The sequence below is a fragment of the Leuciscus leuciscus genome (genome assembly GCF_965113295.1).
Source record: "Leuciscus leuciscus genome assembly, chromosome: 11".
Classification (NCBI taxonomy): domain Eukaryota; kingdom Metazoa; phylum Chordata; class Actinopteri; order Cypriniformes; family Leuciscidae; genus Leuciscus; species Leuciscus leuciscus.
In genome coordinates this window covers 16,685,466-16,704,497 of record NC_138735.1, presented here as the reverse complement: position 1 = coordinate 16,704,497, position 19,032 = coordinate 16,685,466, and the positions used below count along the sequence as shown (strand labels likewise).

Sequence of the window (19,032 nt, the reverse complement as noted above, 5' to 3'; positions counted from 1 at the left end):
AGCATTTAGCGATCCATATTCGTTATAAAAGGCTGAGAAGAGGCTGAGAACTTGGAGGAGTTGTTTAAAGAGCATTATTTTGCTACAGCAGGGGTCCCCTCTGTAATATTGGAGCTTGATTATGTTTGGCTGTGTTCCATCTTCCTTACAGTGAGCCAAACAATATCAGCATATTCGTAAACTATGCTTCATTTGAACATTTTAAGGGGAATTCCACCCAAATACCACCTTCTGGTAAGTCCAAAAGCTGTCTGTCTGTTGTTTGGGTAAAACGGCCCTTTATGTTGTTCATTTTCTTGACATTTACAGACGTTCTTTTGTATACGAGCCTGTATTGGCAGTTAGACTAATGTTCCCATAAATCTCCTGTCGGTTCAAAACACAGGGCACAATATAACGCATGAGAATATAAACCTACGCTTGGCGTAGGTTGTATTTAGCGCTCTCTATCAGAGTCAGAGTAATCACGCCACATGGTTTGGTACCCCACTGTTTTAAAAGTCTAATAACAAACACCATGTTTTACACCCTGGCAACGAATCAAACACGTTTATATTAAAAACACCCCGAAACCACATCCAGTAATTACATGAAAATGCGTGGCTCCTCCATGACCTGGAAATGTCGAATTTTTACCTTGTAATCCAAGTTATGGCTTTTGACACGTAATGGAGGGGCTCTAACTTTCCAATCAGTTTTAGAGTAAAGTGGGTTTTTGGTCTCTCTTCCTCAACTCTCTTTTCTAAAGAGCCTGAAATCTCATAAAGCCATATGAAGTGCTGAAGGTGATGTAATATGCTCTTAACATCAGCAAGAGGGGCGGACTGGTGATTTACTGAGCGGAGAGGGAAGACATGACAGAGACTAATTGCTGTCATTTATCACGTTTGTGCGCATATTCACAGCGTAAACTAATTGAAATCCTCTTACCTGACAGGCAGCCAGGCGGTGTGGAGGAGTGTTGGAGTATGGGTGGATAAAGGATGGAGGAAGAGAGAAAGTGAAGGTCCAGACAGGAAATGAAGCTTTAACTCCAAATAAACCATGTCTTTGTCTAGACAAATCTCCCTGAGAATGGTAATGCCCTCTGAAAACGTGTTAATGTCATGTAAAGTCTTTCAGTGGAGGCAGACTCATGGCCAAAGCCCAGCACAAATGTGGCTCGTGAAGAAAGGCTCTTTTCCGGCATAAAACACCAAATCAAATTATTCAGGCTTGCAACAGCTGCCACTGCCGTCTGAGGGAGGCACGTTTGTACTCTAAAACCCCTGTGTGACAGGAACCATTAAAAAGCCTCAACCATGAGGAATAGAGACATCAACATCTCCACAGACAATACTGATACTTTAGCAAAAATACTGAGGGCTGGATTCACAAAACAATATTTTCTGTGCAGTATTTTTAATCACTAATTACTCACAATATAGTTGAATCAGTAACTAAACACTGCTTTTAATATAAATTAAATGAATGCATAATCAATTACATGTAAATCAGATATGACTTGTTCGCAGAACTTTTTGTTCTGACACAATGAACATCATAATTAATAGTATACAGAATTGATCTGTTTGTTTTAACAAATCACATACGGGCGACGATTTAAGAAACCTGTTTGAAATCAGGTAACTGTCATTCCCCATCACAAACTTGATGTTTGTGATGGGGAATAACAGTTACCTGATTTCAAACAGGTTTCTTAAACCGTCGCCCGTACGTGATTTGTTAAAACAAACAGATAGCCCCACCCCGAACTCACAGCATTGGTTGAGCTGTTGCTATGCTGGGGTGCATTTCCCAAAAGTTAGCCAACTATGGTCGCAAGTTCTGTTGTTATCAGCATAGTTCATTCCAGAAACCATAGTTCCAACGAACATTCGCAAACAGCATCGCAAACTTGTGTGGTTGGAACGACAGCTCTCGACCTTTGGTTAGAAGCATAGTTTCTTGTTTGCATGACATGTGGACTCAATAAATCCTTGTCTTGATCCCAAAAATTACAATCTATATATTTTATTTAGAATACATACAAATTAATTTTCATCTTTTAGTTTGTCAAGAGATTTAAAGCGTCGTTTTTGAAGAGTGCGCATGTGTGAACGTGCTCTAGTACGTAAGAACGGGCCTATTGAATCTGGAAATAAGGCAAAATAACTGAGAAAAATGAGAAATAGTCCTCAGATGCCATGTCCGTAATTTAAAACATCTATCATTAATTCAATCTCAAACAGATTAATTAAAAGTAGTTATTACTCCACCACATGCATGACATCATTACCAACGTGGTTGAACTACCAATTTGCGACACTGCGGTTTCGGGAAACAGTCGTGAATAGCTATTTGATTTCTTCTACGATGCATAGTACTATGGTATATTTAAGCAGAGAGTTACTTTGTTGTACGGGAAACGCACCTCTGGTCAGAATACTTTCCTCATGACTGTTTTCAAACAGGTTTCCTGAACCCTCGATCATATGCCATTTGATAATACAAACAGATAGCCCCGCCCCAAACTCACAGCATTGGTTGAGCTGTTGCTATGCTGGGTTGGTTAAAATGCTCAACTAGCAATTCTGAAAGTGCCATGGATCCAAAGTGTTGTATATATTATTATTTTTCTTCGGAAATAAACCTAAAAATACATTTGAAAAATGTGTCTCTGCATATTAAGCTGGGATCTAAAGTTTTTTAACATTAAAAACACATAAAGCCATGATTATGATTCAGCATTATCAAACGACCCCTGTGCCAACTAACCGTGATTTAATAGTTTTCACTGGGCTGTTTTAGGTCTACACCCACTTCTGTTGTTGTAAAAAGGGGAAGAGAGGATCGGAAGGAGCTTTTATAGGCTACCAGTTAAAGACCAGTGCTTAAAGGAAAGGTGCAGAGGAAAAGCGTAAAAATGTTAATCCCATTCCACCCTCTCCGTCATCCATCAAACATGTCTTTTGTTTTCTGTCCAGGGCTGTAATTACTCAAAATCGGTAGGTGTACACGAGAATGAGAGGGGAGGAGGACAACTGCATAAAAGAGAGAGAAAACGGAAGAAAAAAGGAGAAAAGAACTCATGTTTTTCACGAGCAGTGGGATTTACCCTCCCCTAAAAAAAAAAAAAAAAATCCTCACACAAACAACGCTGTTCGGAGGGTAAATTAAAAGGATAGGTCATTTGTTTTGCCAAGCTCACAGTGTACGCCCGTGGCCCGGCAAGGCATTCAGGAGATGCAGGGGACAAATTCAAAAGTGATTGCCGTGTGAAAAGAAATCCTCCTGCCTTGAGAGCGCAGATCGAATTTCGAGGTCAGAGACAATTAGAGAGAGAGGATGGGACCTGGCCTCCGTTGTCATGGAGCCCGGCCCGCTGCAGCTCAACACGCTCACATGCAGTCAGCCAGCCAAGAAGCCGCTAAGTCACCCATCCTACACGCACATAAAAAAAACACAGACGTTTGTGATCCACCCTCCAGTGACCTCTCCCGCAGAGTTGAACTGGCCTCAGGCTACAGGGTGAACGTGTAATTCAAGGTGCAGATATTAATAAATTCCCCCTTGACAAATATTATCTGTTGATCTGGCAAGTGTTAGTCGCTTCCTGAACATCACTTGTCATTGGTGTGGGGCGCTGTGTGGTGAGAGACTGACTTTAGATGTTATCGCGAGTTTAATCTTATTGGGTTACAGCAATTTTTTAAATGCAGTATTCCAGAAGACGAGACTGTATTCACAACGAGTCTTTTATGATCTTTTTTCTCTCTCTCATTGTCAACGCTATGTCTAAGAGTCTGGATGAGTAGATAGTGCTTCAACAAAATATGTTATGTCTATGGACTCCAAACCCACACACACACACAACAAGAGATATATTATATAATAAGGTTTTCATTATTTTACGCCATATTCTATTTTTTGGCAAATGACGACAAGGATGTTAGGGATAAATGTACAGTTCATTTAATAGGTTGTTCTGTCTTCAAGGTAAAATCTGTATATTGTTTGGTAGATCTTTATTTTGATGGTCCCTTTTGAACATTCTGTTGACTATAAGTAACTTTGTAACTAAATGTCAACTAACTCTCATTAGAGTATTAGTAGACTGTCTGCTTAATATCTGATAACTCTTTATTGTGATGCTCCTTCAGCAGACATTCAACTGATCATAAGTAACTTTGCAACTACATGTCAACTTTTTCTAACCCTAACCCTACCAGTCTACTAATACTCTACTAACACTCTAATGAGAGTTAGAAGACATGAAGGTGCAACGTTACTTGTAGTCAACAGAATGTTTTAAAGGGACCATCAAAATGTAGAGAAACCTTCTTTTTTTATTATTATTATTTTTTTTTTTACCTCATTCAAATTTTACCCCAAAAGAAATTAATAGTACTTTTGATTATTTTATTTCTTTTAAAGCATGTCCATTCCTATAAGATGAATACTCCAGAATATACTATATCAGTAACCTAATAAAAGCTGTTTTATGTTACCAGGAAGCGGGTCACCTCATGGAGGCAGCCATGTTGAAGACAACAGAGCTGTCAAGTCGGACATTTTTTGCTTCCCATTGTGACTCCTGCGCTGTTTTTTTGTTTGTTTTGTTTTTACGGTGTTCTTTTATGAAGCAACAGAAAAACACTTCATGTACTGCTTAATGCAGCGCCATCTCTACAAGGTCAACATAAGCCTATACTATTTAAATACCAATAAAGTGGGTCTATATTTTTTTTATCAGTTTTATTTTGATAAACATGACACAATATAACATTATGGTTAGATGAAAAGAGCTTTTACTGTTACAAAAACATGGATTTGTGAGCAGTAGTGGAACTGAAGGCATCAGAATAAAGACGTAACACGTCATCGCTGTCATCTGTGAATCCGGCCAATCGTGGAAGAGCTGTGTCGGCATTGCTCTCGCGGTACTTTGATGACATTAGTCACAGTGATGTGGCGTCGGCGCTGTCTCAAGTCGGACAACATTTCGAAGCGGTATGCAGTGCTTCAAGTCAGATGGCGATCGGTCTGCGCACCGCTGCATGAAGTCGAACTTACACACCTAGCATCTGTTGGCGTGTTTAAGTCATCTTGGAAAGATCATATTAACAAGTTAAATGCACATGAATGCCACAACAAATTATGAGTGATTTTGCAAGTACTGTTGTCAGTGAGAAAACATGGTGGACACAACGGGCGGTCTGTTTTGATGGTATATTTATTGAAATGAATGTTTCAATGTTCAAAATATGATAGTATTGTACATTTACGATAGAATATATAAAAATTCAGTTTACAGATAATTACATAAAAAACTTAAAAGCAAAAACACACCTGAAGCACATTCTTTATTCATCATTTTGTAGAAGTAGGACCAAAAAACCGTTGACGTCGTTTTAGTAGAAAAGGTATATCGCCATCTTGCTTTTCGACCAAAGTGGTTTGAACACACCTGACATCGTAAACACACACTCATAAATACAAACTTTCTAGGAGGACTCGAACGCACCATGTGTCCTTTTATCACTTTTGCATGTGGAATAAATTTATCATGGCCGACTGTAAATATTGCATTTCTACAAATCCGTCTGTGATTGAGAACTAATGCTACCACTAGGTGTCTGTATAAGTCAGGTACAAGACGAGTACCACATTGTCCAGCGAAACAAACCAATAATTTGATTTTATTGAAGCTTTATTGGACAGATATGGCATCTACCCTGATTAAAATCCATTAACAGACTGTTATGTTATGTTGGAAGACGCCAACATGGAATTCGATCTGCCAAACACAGAGGCACATTATACCTTCCATACTCATTCCATATTCATTTTATAATGTAAAAATGCATAATTATTTATAATCATGGCAGTTATGCACAGCAAGATAAACTGGACTTGACAATGGGAGAGTGTTTCTTTTAAAAATGCAGAGTTTAAATAGCCAGCGAGGGTTCGTATAGACTGAGGGACACTGAGAAATCCACAGAGAGTTGCTGGTTGCCCAGAGTCAGGGTGAGCGAGTGATGCAGGCAGTGTTTCTTTTGCAGAAGTGAGTTTGTGGTTTTAGGACACATTTACACTGACATGTAAGCGCTTACCTGCTAAGAGAGAGAGAGAGAGAGAGAGAGAGAGAGAGAGGGGGGGGAGAAAGAACAATAAGAAGGTCCTAGACAAATGTTTACAGGAGGAGTACAATGAGGTTTCAAACAGAGCAGTGTGAATAATTAAGGTGTATATTGTTTTTACGGGACTATGAATCACTGTTGACTGCATTTTCAAATTAGTTACACTAATAAGTAATATTGTAAACAGGACCAAATAATTACATGTTTCTTGGTTTTTGTCACTAGCACATTTAAACCTCTGAAGATCTGGGACTGTAGAATGAACTAAGTGAGTAAATGTTTTGGAAATATGTCAGACACAGATGTGTAAAATGACTCCTTCAGCTCTGTCTTACAGTCAGCATCAAAATAGACACTATTTACAGTACTTTCTTAATACAAGCTCCTGGTCTTATTTGAGAACAAATTATTGGTTCATATTATTTTAAAGTTTACATTAACTGATTATAAAAAAAAAAAAATAAAATAAAAAAGTTCCCCTTTAGCCAGAGAGCACTTTATATGGCATAGAAATGTTGGCCAATGCCAATAATGTTGATTATTTATATTTTAAAGCCATTAACCGACATATTGGCCGATGTAAGATATCAATTTACATTTGGTAAAAAACAAAAACAAAAAAACTGTTCTTACCCACAAACATCTTATTATAAACCATTGGACTAAAGAAATCATACATGAATTCGGCCATCTTTTTTACTTTTTATTATTAACTTTAAATGAAAAATATAATTTACACAAATATAACAGCGAATAAATATTAAACAATTTTTACAATTAAACAATTAGATAAACCAACTTGAAATAATGATCTTTTGGCTATAAATGATCAACTTAAATATACTTTTTAATACAGATAACATTAAAAAGTCACATTTATTGGCAGAAACAATGACTGCCAATATAATTCTGATGAATAAAGTCATGCCTCTGCCCCCATTTCTTCTTCTTCACGCATTTGAATATCTTGTTTCACTTCAAAATGCTACCTAAGGAATTAAAAAGGTTGCAAATTGCATTTCATGTTGACTTTAAATTATCGACTTAAATATATATTTTTTACTTGTCAGATTAATACAGATAACATTAAAAAGTCACTTTTATTGGCAAAAAGTATGACAGCCAATATATTCCTATGTATTCCTAATATTAATGGATAAAGTCATGCATCTGCCTCCATTTTGTTCTTCTTTACAAATTTTAACATCTTGTTTCACTTTAAAGTGCTACATTAAGTAAAAAGTTTACAAATGGCATTTCATGTTGACTTTAAGCATGTCTTTGAAAACTCTGTACTCTTTAATCGAACAAATAAACCCACCGAGAAGCAGACGCTCCCCTGCACAGCTGAGAGGGTATTCATTTCTACTGTGAGCGCTTTTAATGCTTTAAGGTGATGGCTTGGTCAGTGGAGAGATAGAGCGTATGAATTATTGAACAAGGGCAATGGATGGTCCCTGTGTTGCCCAGAGGGATTATAGCGCTCATCCTGGACTCATTAGACAATAACGCAAGGCGCATTTTAACACTGGACATTTCTGTGAAATTAATAGATGCGTATAATGTTACTAGTCAGATGATCTTCGAGTTGGATGTTGAACGCATTGACTTTTTATAGTACTTGAATAGATTAGTTTGTGCATGTTTTTGAATTCAAGCACGGTTAGTGGACTGACTGATGTAAAGGAAGTCATTACTAACTTAAAGCCTTCTCGCTAATTGTACTGAATTATAAACTACGTCTGGGCGCTCTCTAACCTGTCTGTGATTAAATATGCATGAGCGAGTCATTGTGTGCCCTTGTCCCGAGCGAACCCTGACCCGGCAGTGACTCTGCCAGCTTCCTGTGTCTTGGGGCTGGCTAAGTGGCGGGCAGGGGCCGCTGGCGCAGAATGCCATACTGTATGCGCTCTCTGTTGTAGGGCCTTAGGGATGGAGGGATGGAGGGATGAAGGTGGGGGGAAAGGCTGTGGTTTCCTGCTCTCTGAATGCTTAGCTCCTGTCTGTACGCAGGTATACAAAGCCTTCCTTCAGCTTACCGGAGGAGCAGCGGTCAGATGAAAAGGACTCGCTGATGGCTAACAGATCTGTCCCCCAAGATTCCCTCCCCCACCCTCACAACACCGTGTTTGTTTACACTCTCCCAGAGCCTTTTTAGCATTTTCAGGCCTGGCCCGGGACTTGGCGGTCCTCCATACTGCTGATTGCCATATTCCCAGACCAGAAATGTCACTTACCACTTTGCTTTCCTTCATCCGCCGGCTTAAAGCCTTTGTAATCCCCTGGCCGAGGGGAGTCACAGAGGAAATCAAATATTTTTGCTTGTCCGAAAAGGCTGATTTGCTGGGGTTTTTTGGTCACTGATGGTAATGAAGGGTTGAAAAAAAAGTTTTGTCCAACATTAACATTCCTTTAGAAGAAATAAAGAAATAAAAGAAAGAAAATGCAGTGAAAAACACATTGTGGGTACACTGATTTTTATTTTGTACTTATTAAACAGGCAAGATTTGGTAAAGAGAATTAAAAAATATATATATTAAATAAATATTACATTTGCATTCTTCCTGAAAACAAGTTGTATAGCATATATTTACAAATGTAGTGTGAAAAAGAGTAAATTACAAAAATGAATCAGTTCTCAATTTTGTTAGTTCTTAAAAGGTGACAGATCTGCATGTGTTCTTTAATCCTTCATCCCTCCAGCTGGATTCCAACATCATATAGTTGAATATGGTGAAGAACTCAAGCAGAGCAAGCTGGTACACAAACATGGAAACAAACCATGAAATTAAAAAACAAGGGTGTGTAAACTTTTGAACTAGGAAATGTATGTAAATTCCATTGTTATCATGCCTTGTGGAATATATTATCAATTTTGTTCATGAATCATTACTACTGGTCACCCTTTACGTCTGTCTGTGGGTTTTTGCAAATATTTAATCAATGAAAATTATTAAATGAGTTTGTGACTAAACCTCTTAACTCTATTGGATCCTCGAACTGTTGGTAAAACCTCATAACTCCACCCGTCCTCTATTGTGAATGAAGTGCCACATGCAGTTTGGACTGTCTCTGCTTGTTTGCAATGCATAAATAAGTAGAGTGTTTTCTTTACTCATCTATAAATACTATATACTGTATAAAGGCCCTTAGACAAATGCTTAATGTATTTGAGGAACAGAGAAGAGTGTCTTAGTCTCGCATTTGGCATCAAATCATAGCCAATACGGTCTTAAAAAAGCCTGGGTGTTGCACTTCATCTTTTATAACACGAGATCTTGGCCAAATGACAGAAACAACTGAGTGTCCAGATAGCTACAATACACTTTATAACCTGTAAGCGTAATGCGATGCACTTACTGCCTCAGGCTCAAAGGACGGACAAAACACAGGTCCGAATTTTGATTCGCTGGTCAAAAACCTCGTAACTCCATTTGAGCTTGATGGCAAAATGTTAATAATATAATGACACACGCAAGTGTCTAACCATATGTAAAGCCACAATATCAAGTTTGACAACGCAGTGTTTAATTATTTAAAAAATACTGTGTTTTTTCCAATTCCTGAATATCACGGTATTTAAATATCTTATATATAGCTTCACGAGGGTGGTGCTTTTTATGTTCAAAGAAGTGTATCCGACATGGGAAACCATCTCTGACCCCTTGAAGAACATATTACCTCAGCTGAAGCCAGAGTAAGTGTGGTGTATCTGTCATCTACCCGTCAATGACATCAGTCTACATTCTCCAGTATGAGAGAGTCCGCACCGCTCAAACATCAATCAACAAACCCAGACAGAAGAGAAAGAAAACTGCACTCCCACTTCACTGGAATCCAAGAAGAAAAGGAAGTGTTTTACGAATGTAAAGTTGACTTACTTTAATGCTTTACTGTGGGACCCAATGAGCAGGACACAATAGAAGAATCAGGCAGTAGGAGGAGATACATTTTTATAGAGAGAATAAACGATCCATTAATCTCTTCACATGGAGAGTCTTTTAGCCTCCAAAGCATTTCTCTGAAATCGCCCGTGGAGAGAGACAGGGTGCGAGAGAGGAAAAGCGAGAGAGGAAAAATCCCATGACTTATCGAGGAAAAACAAGCCAAGGCGGGACACAATGCTGTTTTATTAACCGGACGACATAAAGTTTATTAAACTCACAGAGAGGTTGGAACGCGGGCCAGCCGAGAAAGGGCTTGGAGCGAATCCGAGCCATAACGGGAGAAAGTCTGACCAATTAACACCAGACCGGGAGGTCTGAGCGCAGCTCGCTGGCCAAATTAAGTCCCGGGAGATGCAGAAGCTCACATCTCAAAGCAGGGGAAGCCGGAGTCATCGACTCTGTGCTGCCAAAACGAGCCCTGAGCCGTCCATATAACTCACTGCCACTCACTGCTTGGTGGGCCTACAAAAGAGCACTGAGCATGCAGTTTGACCGCAAGTGCAGGTGGAGGTTGCGAACGGGAGAACGGAAAGCCAAAGCCACGCTCTCTCGCAAATATGACTAACAACTCCCAGCTTAATGACTGGGGCCAACCCTCTGCTGCTATAAAACCAGCACTGGCCCATGTGATAGGCTGCGATGTTTACACAGCGGAGGGTTTGGAGGACACATCTCACAAGGCACTACTTTGGCGTTGCACTGAAGATCATCCTTCTAAAATTGTTAATAAATCAAAGATTCTTTCAATGAGCCAATTGGAGAGACATTTTAACACCTTCAACACAGATATCATAAATTGCACTTAACTCGAAACATCTATATGGAATAATGTGATAAATTAATGGTTTGGATCCAAGGTCCACATAAACAGGAGTGCAAAGACAAGCCTCTGAACATTTTTTGTTAAAGTGGAATGACCTTTTCGTGATCACTTGCTTTGTTCCAAAACCTATTGAGCTTCTTCTGTAGGAAACATTTTATGAATTTTTATCATATGCTGCTCCAAAAGATAGGCAGCAACATTATACTGCCTTCTAAAACAATATTGTCACATGAATTGTTGTGCAGAAGGCAGTCCCAGAATGCACTGCGACAAGCTCAGTGAAAAATCTTATGGTGGACAGACTTTTTGAAAGAGACATTTTAAATAAAAGAATTAAATAGCCTAATTAAATTAAATAATAAAAAATATGCTCAGTAACATTTAATTCCTCTCTCTATATACATTCCTGTGTAATTTGTTTATATTATATATAATACTTTTTATTCACACAATATAACACTGAATTAAACCATGCTACTATCACCGTTTCACTAGCGGGACGCCTACGTTTACTTCACTATATTACAATTAAATCCTAATCTAACCATGACAAACTATATATCGTTGGAAAGGTCTAAGACTCCTAAATAGATATTTTAGCACTGTTTTTTGTTACAAATTATGTAGGAACAGTAATAGATGAATTTATAACAAGAGTGCACCTCAAAATAGGTTTAAAATTGGTTTTCATGCTAAAAGTTCATAATAAAACATATAATCTAGTAAATTATAAAATAATATTTACCTCTAAAAAGTATAATATATATAATATATATATATATTATCCTCTAAAAAATGTTTTTATTACATCACATATTTTAGTAGTTATCATAAATTAGGTATCATTTGAAAGCTTACAAACTCAGAATTCATCCCGTGAAAACCGTTTCGATATTGGACGTTGCGTTACAATAGAAACGGTACTCTAAATTATTTTAACGGGCTCCTCCCCTTTTGGGCTCCTCCCCCTCATCCTGTTTCATAATTTATGATCAAAACTTTTCTAATCTTGACAAAACACATATTGTCAGAAAGGTCTGAGTCTCAAAGTTCCATATTTTGTGAAAGAAGTGATATTTGGACAGAAATGTATTAATTTGTTACGGCAGAATGCATACAATTTAAAAGTGGATGCTGCACACTGGAGGTGGTTGAGGAGAGATCCCCTGATATGATTGTAAAGCGCTTTGGGTGTACAGTAGTACATATGAAAGCGCTATATAAATGCCTCATTCATTCATTCACAATTAAATTCAATGGAATGTATGTCACCCGGTGGCTATTTTTGGTATTATGCCTAAACAAAATTTCATGCGAACTTAAATTTTGGTGATATCAACTTCAAATTTGGAACACAACTTGGTTAGATATATGGCTTTGATTTTATAGTAATTTTACAGTAAAAAATATTTTGTAAAATATATATTTTATATAAAAGAAAAAAATATTAAGTACAGTATATTTGCTTTACTGTAAATTTTAACTTCCATAACTTTTTCATACTTTAATGTTTTGAAGTGCTTTCACTTCAGCAATACTCTGCTGAGTGTTTTCTTTAAAATAAGACAAAATCATTTTATTTCAAAGCATTCTTGAATTACAACCATTTTAGTTTGAATAGTGCATTTTAATGTCCATACTCAAAAAGGGGGGTGAAAGTTAAGGGGTTAAAGAGTATACTTTACTTAGAAACATCTAAGTAAATAATACAAAAGATATTGCAAAGGAAACTTCAACTGAGTTTACTCAACCTTTTTTCTGGCCAAGTTAAAATTACTTGTTTTCTTTGTTAATTTTACTTAAAGCCCTCTGAAGTGCCTTGGAACACGCAGCTTTGGATAATGTGTTGATGTAATTTCCACTGAAACAGGAAGAGGGTTAAGAACATATTGAATGGCTCCTCCCCCTTTTCAAATAGCCAATAGCTTTAGTTTACCTCACAGACTGCAATTCGTACTTGACAGCACCATGGAATCTAATCCGAGCGCTGATGAGATGTTGGATTCAATAGTAGAGGTGTGAATAAATTCTAGCCGTTTCTTTCTTAACCAACGTTGGAAAATGGAATAAAACTTGAGCGTTTGAGCAATCGAACTCACATCTCCAACCCACATTGCTCTGTGACGTGTCAACGGTCGCTTTGGCCAGGTGGTATTTATAGCATAGGGGGCGGGACGCTTTAGATTCTAGAGAGCATTTGATTGGACAGAAGATGATGAGAAGCTTAAGTCTGCGGAAGTGAGAGACTGTAAGTTTTAAATGCTTATATCTCCTAAATGTGAATTTTGTCATTGTTTTAGAACACACCGGCTTATTTATAACCTTAAGGCTAACATATTCATACTAAAAGCTAAAAAACGTACATTTTGATTTCAGGGGGCCTTTAATTAACTTAGTCAAGTAGAGTTTACTTAATTACATAATGTGAATTTTACTTTTTTTTTCTTTTTTTTCAGTGTACTTAAAAATGTATCTGAAAGATATTTTTGCAGTGTTTCGTCAGCAGAACAATCCAAAAACAATGAAATAACAGTTCAACCCACTGAAGTCTATCCCTCACAGCCTTGCTTTCATTCCTGTTAAAAATCAAAGATGGCGCTGCTGTGAATAAGGTCTATTGCAACTTTTGTTTCATGCTTACTTTAATCAAGCTTTTGAACTTGAATAAGAACCTGTAAAATGTATTCAGTGCACATTTAAATCATTAAATCATATATACAAATCCAAAAACCAACCAACCAACCAACCAATAAGCCCAGTATGGCAAGGCCCACAGCTGTAATGGCAGGTCAGTCGCTCCCTGGGAGAACTGAAGTAAGTCTTTACTTTGAGCAGTAAATCGGCCTGTCCAAAACACACCATGAAAAGAGGTAACAATAACTTCAAATATGTTTTTCTTCTCACAAAGACAAACATCATAATTAAAGACGATGGCAGTAAAATAACAGGCACCACTGACTTATGTAGTTTCATAATGTTACTGTTGGAGGAATGTGAATTTCAAGTGCTTTATTAGAGCCTCTCTCTCTCTTGTCTGCAGTGTAAAGATGGAGTGAACTCCCTCAGCTTGAAACACATTAGCTACCGCATCTGTGGGGAACAAGGGCCTTTTAATAGACCCTCTGGTTGTAAAGTAACTCATGTGGAACGAGTTTTTAATGTTTGATATGTATGTAATATAATATTAGTTCACTTACGATGCTCCAGGAGTGGCTCTTTCTGTGTGAATCTGCATGAAATCGGTGTCTGGGCTCAGGCAGTAAATCACTCTGGTGCTGTTTGTCAAGGATTTACTCACATAAGAGTGTAAAGTGATTTTCTTTTTCCTATGCCTATAATTTTTTCAAATTCTTTCTTCATTTTTATTTTAGAGGTGTCTGAAACACATATCATGTATTATTACTTGTAAATCTATGAATAATCTGTGAGAATAACTCACAACAAAAATATGACGCTGCATGGATAAGTTGGTTTGAGATGATAGATAGATAATTAGATGATATATATATATAGATAGATAGATAGATGGTAAATTATTAGATAGACAGATTATATATATATATATATATATATATATATATATATAACTTCAAATATGTTTTTCTTCTCACAAAGACTTATATATATATATATATATATCTCCCAGTTTTTCCAATGTGGTCTCAGACTTTTGGATCCATTGCATATCAAAAGTGAACAAAACCCATTCTGTCCCAATGTGGTAAATGAGCCTCAGACAGAAATCTGGCTTCTCCTTCTCCTTCTTCTTTTTTTTTTTTTTTGCATTCCAAGGATAACAGCCCTATCAGCTCTTCCTGGCAGCCTTTAAATCCCCTGGCATATTGCTTAGATGCCATCTGAAAACATAATTGACTTCAATATTTGTAAAATAAGATTCCATGAATGCTTGATTCTTCTGAGCACTTGCAGGAACGCCTCTATTCCTCTGCCAGTCTCTCGTTACATCTTCATTTTGGCCACCTCATAAAATCAGCCTCATAAATATTTTTCATGCGTTATATAAACCAACTCCACTCCCAACTGCAAGTGGCCGAGCTGTGATTTTTTAGAAAAACACAGGGAAACATTTGTGGAGAGGAGCTGTTATTGGAAGCATTTGGCTGTTCTGCAAAGAGAAATCACAATTAGGTGAGGGTTTCACCTTCAACTATCCCCAAGAATAACACAAACCGCCCGACTGACAAATCGCTGGTGCCTATGTAGCACGATTATAGCGTATTCCCCTCATCTGAATCCAAAAATACAGCTAAAACAGAAAATCAAAGCTTCTATCTGTCTCTTTATAAAGAATATGATTAGACAGTATTCATACCAAAAGAAAAGAAAAATTTCAGTCAATTTGTGATCAAATAAGACATCTAACATTGTTTTTGCATCATATTGGGCCCTATTTTAACAATCTAAATGCATGGTCTAAAGCTCACGGCGCAAGTGCACTTAGGGTGTGTCCGAATCCACTTTTGCTAGTTTAACGACGGGAAAAATGGTCGGCGCATGGTCTAAAAGGGTTGTCCCTATTCTCTTAATGAGTAATGGGTGTGTTTTGGGCGTAACGCGCAATAAACCAATCAGTCTCATCTCCCGTTCCTTTTAAAAGCCAGTTGCGCTCACGCCATGGCGGATTCGCTATTTACATGGCGGAATTTGCAAGCGGAAAAACTGAACGCTTCTCCAGCGAGGAAACGGATCTGTTCGTGCACGAGGTTAAAAAGCGCATGCAGACCATCTACGGGACAAAGTGTACGCATGTTGTGGACCCGCCTATAGGCTCATATTACTAACGCGCTCTTTAAATAAAAAATGTAATAAAAAATACTGCGCCATTGACTTTAGACCAGGTTTCAGTTGGTCAATGGCGCAGTCTATTTCAGTTGCCTCAAAATAGCAATGCGCCTGAATACACCTCGTTTTCATCATGGGCGCACAAATGCATTTGCTATTTAAACAATGTGACTCGGGACGTGAAAATGATAACTGCGTCGGGCTGAAACTAGCAAAAAATACTTGCGGCGCGCCTGGCGCTGCATTGCACCGGCTGTATGATAGGGCCCATGGACTGGAAGCGAGTCCCTAAAATGAACTGAACATATTGACTTTAAATGTACTTTGAAATCCCACATATTGTTCTAACAGTTGCTTTGCACAGAGATGAGAGGAACGGAGAGCTTTATATGACATTACATCAGTTATGATGTTTTAAGCAAAAGTGCCATACATGACGTGTTGTCTGAGAATCTGTTGCTGGGGGAAATGCTGAATTGCAGACCACCAAATGACAAAAGAGGCCACACAAGTATTACATTCCCAATCCCAATAAAAAAAAATACTTTTATAACATCATCCTTCTGTGCGTGTGTGTATGTATATGTAAAATGTTAATATAATGATCTCTGGACACACATCAGTTGCTCATATGTTCAGAAGACCGCCATTCCAAAACACTTAATTTGGAGGCATTTGATCGTAGGACCAAACAGTCAATAAATACAAACTCCATGGCAGAATATTGCAAAGCCACCATTTCAATCACTCGCAAAAAGGGGAAATGTGTGTAACAGTTCACAAATCAGTTTTTATTAATTTAAACACAATCAAATAATAAATGTCAAAAACATCTGTACACATCTTTTTTTGTAGACACAACAAACTGTGTTTCACAATGAGGCCCACATATCGTAAATTATTTCCAGTTTGCATTATGATTGCATCATTTATTTAAAAAAAAAAATGCTGTGTTAAATCTAGAAAACATCTACTGTTACCATGATCTAGCAGCAAAATGTGATTCCCCAGTAAGGGGGGGGTGGCGGGCGACGCAATAAGAGGGGTGAAATTGTAAATGTGGTGAGAAAAACTAGGCCAGAGAAGACGACCTCACCTGCAGGAGTCGAACATCATCATGTGCCGGGAGGGAAAATTAGAAACAGATCGAGTTAGCTGGGGAAATTCACAGTCGATAGCACATGTATGTTCTAAACTCCATTGTGAGTGTGTGTGTGTGTGTGGGTGTGAGTGAGTAGTGGCTTTCTTTCTTAAAGTCTAAGAGCTAGAGTTTCCAGTCCACAGTTACCTTAGAACTACCAATATGCATCATGAAAATCCAACTACAGTGGACTCAATCAAAATAAAAAGACTACTTCATACAAAAATTACACTTGCTGTACAAGACTTTCTGCTTTAGCGCCAGTACAAAAGATAATAAAACCTATTTAAGCTTAAATGCCCGGTTCAATGTCCAGCTCGGGCAGGAGATAGTACTGGGAGATACAGACATTTACACTCAGTTTGAAGCTTGACATTCAGAAGATTATTATTCTTATTATGCTGTTTATGTTCTTCCTTGGGAGTTTGAGCTACCGTTGGGACTTAATTCACTCTATCCGGTGTGAAATTCTGACAGAAAGAGTCGCATTTCATTGTGGAGAAAGTCTCTACAAGTTCTCACCACCAGAAGTGTACAAAGGAGGAAACAAAACATCACTGAAGAAAAATACGAAATTATTGACACTTGACATCCATGCTTTTGGTCATGACAAAACAATTATCACCAAAAAAAAAAATCCTTATCTACATTTATTTATTGAATTAAACCTCGAACACGTCAACACTTTCAGGCTTTGCACGAGCAACTGCGGGCAACGCCTTTACGAACTTCCATGAAGCGCTTTCCACAGCATGTACCTTATCAATATAGGAAAGAATAGTCCAGTGATTACAAATTTACACACAAAAAAATTTCTGTACACGATTGTCTCTGCAATGTAAATAGTGTTTTGTTAAATTTTTTTCCTTAAATTACTTAGAAAATCCTTTTTTTTTCTTCCATAAACTTCTTGGTGTAGTGGAATCAAAGTACTTTGTAACACAAAAAGGCACAAGTCTCTTAAACAAAGCGCCTTTTTTTGGGGCCGGTGCCGCTCCACAAAGTCTCTTGAAGATTATAAATAAGAAGAGCAGGACATCCAGGGCGATGGGGCTGGAGAAACGAGAAAAACGAGGGGGCCGTGCCCGACCGTCTTTGTACCATCGATTGAGAAAGACGGAGACATAGAGACAAAACATTACACCAAGTCGCAGTGGGATCGGAGTCCTGCTGAGTTCCAAAGGCATCGGTAGCTCAGTTTTTGTCACAGGTGTGAACCCTTGCCGAGTCCCCCGCGTAGACAGGGCTGTAAAACATTTTGATGGCTTTGGAAAAAAAAGCCAATTCACAGTAACCAGGGCCAGCAGCTGCAGCGCCATAAATTCACTCTCCTCCACTTCGAAAAAGGTTTAGGGTTAAGACGAATTGCGGCCATGTGTCAACACGCTGAGAGTGTCGCTCTCTCTACGTTGTGTGTGTGAACGATTTTGTTTTTGGTCTGGTGCTGTTGGAACGCAGACGCTCGGGCGACGAAGCAGGCTGACGGTGCTGGGTTTGGGTCTTCAGGGCCCTCGCACGCCCTGGGACAGAGCCGTCACAGTGCTACAAGTACTCCAGGTCCAGAGCGTGGTGAAGGGCCATGAGGTCAGAGTGGCTAGAGATCCTCCAGAAAGGCATGTTGTGCTAGAAAAGACACAGAGAGCAAGAGTGTTTGAGGGTGAAAGAGAAAATAAAGAAACACAAAACCCGCAATGAACACTTCACTTAGAAAAACAATCACGCTCATGAGTGCCGACTGAACAGCCTTGATGGCCCGTAACATCACGAGACTTGAGAAGAGGAAGGACTTGCAAACTACAACCACTGAAGCGGCACCATTCCATTGAGGTCACTCAGTAAATATCACTTTAAATAATAGGCTGATAATAAAAATATCACATTTTGACAGTTAGCTAAATGACATATAAGAAAATAAAGCATAATATATTATAAAACATGCAAAGTTCTTAGTAATGTAGTTTTTGTATGCATGTTGGTTTCATATGGTTTTACAAAAAACATTTAGACCTTTTAATTTAATGTAAAAAAAAAAAAAAAGTGGTGTAACCATCAAGTGAAAAAAACAAACATTTTTCTTTAATTTTTTTAATATATATATATATGGACAAATATCACAAATGATTAATTCATAAATATCATAAAAATTGAGGAGGACACATGACATATTACAACCTGAGCTAATTTTGCCTTGTC

At 38.0% G+C, this 19,032-nt stretch overlaps 1 protein-coding gene across 11 annotated transcripts in view; it reads right to left on the bottom strand.

Annotated features, from left to right (window-relative positions):
* Positions 1-16,468: 16,468 nt before the first annotated feature.
* Positions 16,469-19,032, bottom strand: part of eya1 (EYA transcriptional coactivator and phosphatase 1) — a 96,632-nt gene continuing 94,068 nt past the window's right edge. For all 11 annotated transcript variants that reach the window (XM_082184878.1, XM_082184876.1, XM_082184882.1 and 8 more), the window contains one exon: positions 16,469-18,462. In XM_082184878.1, the coding sequence (XP_082041004.1) occupies positions 18,382-18,462 (81 nt within the window). In that variant the 3' untranslated portion in view covers positions 16,469-18,381. The remainder of the gene's footprint in view (positions 18,463-19,032) is intronic.